General features: G+C 39.4%; 1 protein-coding gene across 2 annotated transcripts; it reads left to right on the top strand.

Annotated features, from left to right (window-relative positions):
* Window positions 1–3756: 3756 nt before the first annotated feature.
* Window positions 3757–7464, top strand: LOC308118451 (UDP-glucuronosyltransferase-like). 2 transcript variants are annotated; one of them, XM_080477869.1, is made up of 6 exons: window positions 3855–4203; window positions 4675–4741; window positions 5351–5482; window positions 6004–6091; window positions 6212–6431; window positions 6979–7433. In XM_080477869.1, exons 1-6 carry the CDS (start codon window positions 3881–3883, stop codon window positions 7259–7261), a joined length of 1113 nt encoding a protein of 370 aa, XP_080333995.1. In that variant the 5' UTR covers window positions 3855–3880; the 3' UTR covers window positions 7262–7433. The 2 variants fall into 2 exon arrangements, with proteins under 2 accessions (XP_080333994.1, XP_080333995.1); XM_080477868.1 differs by having other exon boundaries at window positions 3757–4741; window positions 6979–7464.
* Window positions 7465–8712: the final 1248 nt, after the last annotated feature.

Raw genomic sequence — 8712 nt, 5'->3', positions numbered from 1 at the left:
TACTGACTGTCCTCCATCTTTCATGCTGCTGTCAGAACGACTGGGTAAGTTCAGGTAAACCAGGAGTGAAATGGAAAAGTTAGTCCTGTAATCTGGACAGAGGGAGACAGCAGCTGTCCAACATTAGTCACATAACAAGTAATAAGTTCACTTAAACTTTGGTAAATGAGAGTGTGTTTTTGATTTCAAAATAATAATTAGTTGCTTGTGCAGCAACTGCAGTTATTACTAATTTCTAATGCATTTTTTTTTGTCTAGTTCAAAAGGCCTTATTATTGTCACAGGTCTAGTTTTAGACCCATTTCTTAGCTCTTCTTTTCCCCGATGTGTTTCTAGCCATTGGTGTTTTATCTCGTTTTGATAGTTTATTTCTTATGTTCTTGTTTCATGCCATGTCTATATTGTAGATTTTTAACATGTTTTTCTTCCGCATGTCCTTTGTAGAATGCCTTTCATTCGAGTTCTCATGTCGCCCCCTGGCTGTTCTTGATCTTTGCCACCCAGTGTTTGTATTGGTGCCCTCACTTTGTACCTGTGTCTTTTTGGTTTGTCTCTTTGTTTCTGCACAGACTGTTCCTGTGTTTCCTTTAATAAATAAATAAACGTTGCCTAAATTTGAAGCTGATCATTCACTTGAATGTTTTGTCAATGCTTCATGAACATTACCTCTCAGTTCAAATCTCATGTGGACTCTAAACCTATTACACCCACTGGGTTTTTGCCACTTTGGAACATTTTCCTGAGCCGAATATTTGCAGGATTCACTTCTGTAAATTCAGGCGTGACTTGGTGACAGATTCATGGGCTTCTTCAGAAGCAGTGCAGAATAAGTCTAAATGTGAAATAGTGAAACACAAGAGGAACAGCTCAGGACGAAATGTTGCTGAATAAACCTCAGAGGCGGTATCAGTATGCAGGTATCTTCTTACTATCCCCCGTTTCAATTGTTGGCAATTTAAGTGCTCAGAGTCTCCTGTCTTATTCAATGAGTAGGTCTTGAATTCTGGTGATTAGTTTGTCCCGGTCAGTGGTCTCAGGGCTTAATGATTGTAACTGCCTGTGTCCTGCAGTGACTGAACTGCTTGTTTTTCTTATATGTACTACTGGAGTTGGAGTGTTCCAGTAACATTCACAGTAAGAAATAATCCTGGGCATGTAAAAAAAGAAGGTTTTTCAACAGCAATATGGCAGACGCCTTACCATAACCCTGATTCTACGCTTCAGACACATTTTGTTTAAATGTAATCAAAGTATTATGTGGCAGTATTAAATGAACCTCTCAGATGACTGTTTGTCCTTGCATGTGTTCTTTCTTGATGCAAACCCACTAACAAGAAGGTCAAATCAGGTCATTTCGTGCATTGGCTGAATTAATTGTTCCATTAACAACCTTTGCTCATGAAAGGCCAAACCCAGATTTTAAGCAAACATATGCAGGTAAAGGTGGAGGAGATATAAAAGATCAGAGTTCGCAGTTTGGTCTAATCATGATTACCCTCAATAACTTTTTATGCTTTCTACAAAGCATAATACAAAAAACAACCCAAGTGGTCCTATCTGGTTTGTGCCCAAAATGTGGTTTGAGATCCCTTTTTTCTTCTATGTTAAATGCTAAAAATCATTATCCCCATTACCTTTCACCATCCTGACTGTTGTACACATATCAAATCACTTATCTTTCATTTGAGCTGCATTCCAGCCAACAGTTATATAACGCTACTGAAAGTGATTGATAGACAATCATTTCCTCGATAAGCTTGTGTAACGGGTGAGGCCCAACATCAGAAGAACTCAACATGTTACAAACTCAGGTTTCCGAGCAGGTCATGTTGTTCGCTGAGTGAATCATCTTTAAACTGAAGTTGAAGTTACACTGTGAGAATTGGAAGGTAAACTAGTAATCTATGTGCCACGTTCGCCTGGAAAGACAAACGTGTTCTTGTTTTCATGTCAAAAGGCCTGATTTGAAAAGGTTCAAATGATTCAGTATTTAGAATACAATACAATACAATACAATACAATACAATACAATAAAAGTACACTAAGGAAAATAAATAAATAAAATAAATAAATAAATAAAACAGAGATAAGATCATTAAAGGCATAGAAGCAAGAAAAAAGATACATAAATATACATAAAAGTACAATTAAACCGTGACAGGTCCAAGGCCTGCCTGAATAAAAATGTTGTTAACGGCTTCATCAAGGTACTACGGGCGTCAACACATCTCAAGTGAAGTGGAAGAGCATTCCACAGCTTTGGTGAAAGAGCTTCAAATGCACAGTCACCACGGGTTTTGATCGAAATCTAGTCAGACACTGTAAGCTATACAGTAAACTCAGAGGAAAATGTGTACTTTTTGATCATTTCTGTTGGTTCATAGCAGATATTTTACAGCAATGGCACTGTCACCTGGCAGAATCTTCCAATTTAACAATTACCCTGAATATAGCCATCTGAGTTAAACAGCCTGTTTAATCTTACAGCTTACTGTAAAACGGTTCCAGCTGCCTGATATTAGTTTGCGGTTTCAGTAAGGGATATTTTACGGAATGTTAATGAAAGTCCTTTCTGAAAAGTACAAATCTTTCTAGCAGTTGGCCTTGCAGCGTACCTATGGTGTGGCTTTTGAATGTTTTCTTTACACAGGTCATAATGATAAAAATGATTGTGTTAGTGAGCTTTGACTGCTCTTTTGTTTTTAACTGAAATATGATTACTGACGTGCTCTGTGATGTTGAGAGCACAGTGCTGGAACTCGTTCGGTGCCTCAGTACTACAAACTCTGTTTTGAATGGAAACATATGTCTTCGGTAACCAATTCTCACACAAGAAATGCAGAATGTATTAACTAAAAGGTTTTCTCAGTGCCTACTTTCCAGGAATAATCAGTATTGTAGAAACTGCTTCGCCTATACCCAGCACATAACATTTCTCATCTCCTTACATATCTCAACATACTTCCTTATAGTGTCTCTTGTCTTTGATATTATCTTGACTGGTTTTCCACAGATTCTTACCAATATATTTTGTATATACTTCAATGTGTATTTATTATTTTTCCCCTTTATTCATTCAGCATTTTTAAACAGATTCACAAACTGATCATTTAAGGTAAAAGAAGTTCAACCAAAGGTAAAATTCCACACATTACATTGTTGGTTTGATGTTATCGACCACCTCCAAGGAGAGGGGTGTTGGTTTCCTGTTACAAATGGCTTTGCACGCTATTGCAGTTGCATGTCTGTGTGACAAGAGAGTGTGTAAAAAAGGGCACGAGGGCATTAGGCACGCATATGTCTGTTTTCCAGGGGGAGGAGTGAAGGAGTAGTCTGAACAAACAAAAAGGACTTTACACAGATTTGAGGGGGGAGCATGCTCTGTCACCATGACTTGCATGTCTTATGGTCTGCTTACAAGTAAATAAACAATAAGGACACAAGCGTACTGTTGTTCCACAAATAAAAGTACCAGTTGTGCAAACATTTGTGTGTGTGTGTGTGTGTGTGTGTGTGTGTGTGTGTGTGTGTGTGTGTGTGTGTGTGTGTGTGTGAGAGAGAGAGAGAGAGAGAGAGAGAGAGAGAGAGAGAGAGAGAGAGAGAGAGAGAGAGAGAGAGAGAGAGAGAGACTCTTCTGAAGTATATAGAACTGTTTCCTGAGGTGAACATTGAATGTGGGACTTCCCCCACAAATTCCAGGGGGAACCTCCTCTGTCTTTGTGATTATATAACGCCCCCCAATTCAGAGGGCAGCCTGAACTTCCTGCTTTATGTAAGCACACTCTGACTCAAGCAAACACGCCCTCACATAGGACCACCTCAAAACCACAGGCAGCACCAACGCGCACAACACACGAGTGTGCACTACAGAGTCGCAACAATGAGAGGCAGGGTGTGGTTTCCCACTCTGGGGCTGGTCGCTTGGCTCTGCTGCCTCAGTCTGGAGCCTGTGCAGGGAGGAAAAGTGCTGGTGCTGCCTGTGGATGGAAGCCACTGGCTTAGCATGAAGTTACTGGTGGAGGAGCTCACCCTCAGGGGCCATGAAGTCGAGGTACTGGTGCCTGAGAGCAGCCTGTTGATCAAGGGATCAAAGAGCCACAAGACTGAGATCTACAAGGTGCCTTTTACCCAAGCTGAACTGGAGAAGAATTTCAACAGGCTGAGGGAGTCAATATTCGACAAAGCACCCGACATCACAGATATGTATGTCAATGTGCAGCGGCTGATTAACTTTACTTCATTCCAAGAAAGAGGATGCGAGAGTTTGTTGACAAATGAGCCTTTAATGAGTCGACTGAAGAGAGAAGAGTTCGATGTGGTACTTACAGACCCTTTCCTTCCCTGTGGATCCGTCCTGTCTCACATCTTTTCCATTCCAGCTGTTTATTTCCTACGGGGACTTCCATGTGAGCTGGATTTGAAAGCTAACTTGTGTCCTTCTCCTCGTTCCTATCTCCCTGTGTCTTTCTCTGGTAATACTGATGTCATGACCTTCCCGCAGAGAGTGAAAAACATGTTGATGTCTTTTGTGGACTCGTACATGTGTAGCATCATCTACAGTCACTTTGATGATCTGGTCAGTAGGAATTCAAAGGACATTAAGACCTACAAAGAACTACTAAGCCATGCATCTATCTGGCTTCTCAGATATGATTTTATATTTGAATATCCCAGACCCGTAATGCCAAACATGGTTTTCATTGGAGGCATCAACTGTGCAAAGAAGGCTCCTCTTCCAGCAGTGAGTATTTTCAATCACATCTTGTTCACTTAAAACAAAATGCATGTTGATTTTGTTTACTGTCCAAAACACAACACTTTGCAAAACAAAGAGTTATGTTGCAAAACCACAATCTTTGTGGTATACAGCAAAGAAAAAAGGAGACAATTTGTAGTTAAACAGAAATGTATGTCCACATGTGAAACATGCAGAGCAAAACTCTACCTGAAGAATAATTTGTTGTCCAGATTGACTAAAAAGAAGCTGATTGTATCGTGGAATTGCAAGATTGTCTGTTCTCCACGGGAGGCTCAGTGTGCGCAATGGGAGACAGGAAAAGCAGTTACGGTATCTGGACTTTGGCATGTGTTCACCGAACTGAAGAGGTTAAGGGTCCTGTTGTGTAAACAAGCATCAGATACTCTATATAAGATAAAGGTTTGTTTTTTTGTGAAAGAAGCACAATGAGACAATGAGACAGTATTTCTCTGATCAAATCATTGGCAGGCTTTGTGGTGCAAACAGTGGTGATTAAATTAATTCTGGGTTATTCAAGGACATATCACACATCATCACAATCATTATAGTAGAATACTAATAATGTTCTTGTCTTCTTTCACCCACCTGCAGGATTTGCAGGAGTTTGTGGACGGCTCAGGAGACGACGGCTTTATTGTCTTTACTATGGGTTCAATGGTCTCCGACATGCCTGATGTGAAAGCCAAGCTGTTCATTGACGCCTTCCGGCAAATTCCTCAAAGGGTAATATTGACATGATCATTACATACGTTGTAACCGATAAACAGATAAACTGAAGGGATTAAATCAGGCTCAACTCTAAGGCCTTGTCCTCTGCTTCGAATTGTTTCAATAAGGTTGTTACAAAAGCAAGGTAAGGCAAAGACAAGACAATATTATTTAGAGACAACCACTCAAACACAAGGCAATTCACGCTGCTTTAGATTAAAGAAATTAAAGAAATACAGAAAAGTTTCACTGACTCTAGGAACACTGAGTAAACCTCTTCCCGAGGACCTCAGAGGTCTGGATGTTTCACATTCTACAAGTAAATCTGAGATGTATGTAGGTCCGAGGCCATTCAAAGCTATATAGACCAGAAGTAAGATTTTGATATATTTAATATTTTCACACACAGGCAGCCAGTGCAGAGATCGGAGCATGGGTGTAATGTGCTCCACCCTCAAACAAACAACCATACAAAAACATTAATTTCTTGAATTGTTTGCACAGTAAATGTTTAGACGGGGTTATTTATGTTTCAGGTTTTGTGGAGATACACTGGTGGGTTGATTGATGACATGCCCAAGAACGTCAGAGTCTTGAAGTGGTTACCTCAGAACGACCTTCTAGGTGGGTTTACTGCCAGTGAAATCAAACTCATTGATAAATAATCCCACGATACATTCACATTATGGTGGCCTTTATGTTTCTTGTAAAGAATCGGACCCTGGTGATTTCTGTGCTCCCCAGCTCATCCCAAGGCGAGAGTCTTCATGACTCATGGTGGTACCCACGGTATCTACGAAGGCATCTGCAATGGAGTGCCCATGTTGATGTTTCCACTGTTTGGAGATCAATCAGACAACGTAGATCGCATGGTTCACCGCGGGGTTGCAAAGAAACTCAGTATATTTGAAATGACAACGGAATCGCTGGTGATTGCACTAAAAGAGATGATCAACAATAAGAGGTAAGAAAATGCAACTTTTGGAAAAAAACGCTCCTCCTCTGTCCGTGAAAACCCGCCAAAAACATAACTTTTCTGAAACATTGCTCCTGCACATGCACACCACAGCTGTACTGAACAGCTCTCCTGCACATGCACAAATAGATGGACAATAACAACAAAGGCGGCCTCCAAAGTATCATGACTCCCAGTTAATATTCTCATTAGTCTTGGTCGGTTTGTAGTTGAGATTCACCCGTAAGAGCAATCCATGTCCATGGCCATATCCATATCTGTTATTTTACAATAACAAACAACAGCACCAACTTGTGGCCTGGCATGCGAACTACATCATTTTCAGCGTTTACTCAGTTTCCATCGTTTTCAAAACGTGTAAATGTGAACTTTTCTGAAACAAAAAGAAAAAAACTATGCATTTTCACAAAAGACATAATAAATTTGGATAGTCATGAAGGAGTATGAACCAATTGTATGATGTATGTTTCAGCGATTTGTGGAATTGCTTCACTGATGTTTTCACTCACTGAATGTCGCCTGACATCTTTTCCAGTTACAAAGAGAAGATGGCGAAGCTGTCAGAGATACATCTAGATCGCCCTGCCAAGCCTTTGGACCTGGCTGCTTTCTGGACCGAGTTTGTCATGAGACACAAAGGAGCAGCACACCTGAGAGTCGCTGGACATGACTTGAACTCGATTCAGTACCACAACCTGGATGTCTTCGGCATTTTCGTCGTCATTCTTGTCGTTGTTTTATGGCTGGAACTCAAATTTTGTTTATTTTGCGTCCGTAAGTGTGGCAGAAAGGGAACGGGGAAGAAAAAATCAGAGTAGTGTCTTTGGCGGTAACAGTAGTATTTCTCCTTAACTGTGTTGCTTGTCTTTACTTTGGTGATCCTGCACCGGGTGGGTGTGTATGTGTGGGTCTTTTCGAAAGATGGTGGAAAATCAAAGTCAATGAAGTTCTTTTTGAAATAAAATTCAAAATGAGAAAAAGTAATTCTGTAACCATGTTGGAATGGATTTATTTTGATATGATATATTTTGTCCATTTTTGCTACTGATGGAGTTCCCTCTGACATGCTGCACACACACTACATATCACACTGCTTTTCATGAAACCTCCCTATTTTTACCTTGGCCAACGAAAGTTGGCCGAGAAGGTAATGTTTTTGTATGCATTTATTTATTAATTTACTTACTTGCTTACTTACTTACTTACTTTAAAAAAAAAAAACGTGTTTATTTATTTATTGGTTTGTATGTATGTATTTTACCAACTTTTCACAAAAAACTACTCACCCGAATTGCATGAAATTTTCAAGGACCAATCGATTAGATTTTGGGAAATTAACGGCTCACCATTTCAGAATAAATCTCAAAAAACTCATAAGATTTCCCATACAAACCGGATAAGACCCCCCATTCCCAAAAAACAAACAAAAAACAAGTAGATCAAATATCACATTTATTGATTTATTATATTTCTGAATCATTTTGAATCATCTGAATCATTCACTGCACTTTATTATGAAAACAACTAAACCACACAATGGTTATAAACAGTCGTCGCTCTTAGTTGAGCTTTTACATGCAATTATATTGTTGATTACTTGGCAAGCAAACAACATGCAATCCTCAAAGTCCTAAGGTCGTACTTTAAATAAATAATTGTGAATCAGCACCAACAGGCCAAAAGTACTGAGACGCCAGCCTGGAAAACCACACCATGCTCGTGACTGAAAGCAGTTGAAAGAGTTGCTGTCTCGCTCTGTTCTACTCACTGAATCTACCCTAAACTTTACTATTTCCCAAAGCTGTTGTCTCTGCTTTTAAACTATTTCACTAAACTCCTGTTTGCTGGAGGTAAATCATTTCATTTATTTCTGCAATTAATGTTCTTTGATCACATTTCAGTATTTAATATAACATGCAGTACTTTTTAATCTATTAATAGATATGTATAGCATCAAAGGATTCTCATGGAATTATTGTTAAGGTTTCATGTTTGGAGGATCATCCAAATAGGAGGAGTGAGTTCAGACAATTTTCTGGACTTTTGGGTGGCATAGCTTCAAACAAATGTATTTTCAAAGAGAAGCTTTTATGTTACAGACAAAATTGGCCACTTATTTGAAGGAGCAGACCTATGGCTACGTTTCATTGTATAATATGATAAGCAGCTCAGTAGATAAATGATTTATGGTATGATAATGATTTACATGGGAAGTTGTGTATCTTTGGACATAAAGGTGCGGCTATCTCATTAATTCTATATAGATCAC

Source organism: Lipophrys pholis (assembly GCF_963383615.2).
Source record: "Lipophrys pholis genome assembly, chromosome: 13".
Classification (NCBI taxonomy): Eukaryota; Metazoa; Chordata; class Actinopteri; order Blenniiformes; family Blenniidae; genus Lipophrys; species Lipophrys pholis.
The sequence above is the reverse complement of the archived record's forward strand: the minus strand, read 5'-3'. Positions and strand labels throughout refer to the sequence as shown.

Excerpts from the sequence above, each read along its gene's own strand:
- LOC308118451 (XM_080477868.1), top strand. The coding sequence starts at position 3,881 with ATGAGAGGCAGGGTGTGGTTTCCCACTCTGGGGCTGGTCGCTTGGCTC. Across the intron at positions 4,742-5,350 it reads AGAAGGCTCCTCTTCCAGCA|GATTTGCAGGAGTTTGTGGA; the intron begins GTGAGTATTTTC and ends ACCCACCTGCAG. Across the intron at positions 6,432-6,978 it reads GAGATGATCAACAATAAGAG|TTACAAAGAGAAGATGGCGA; the intron begins GTAAGAAAATGC and ends CATCTTTTCCAG.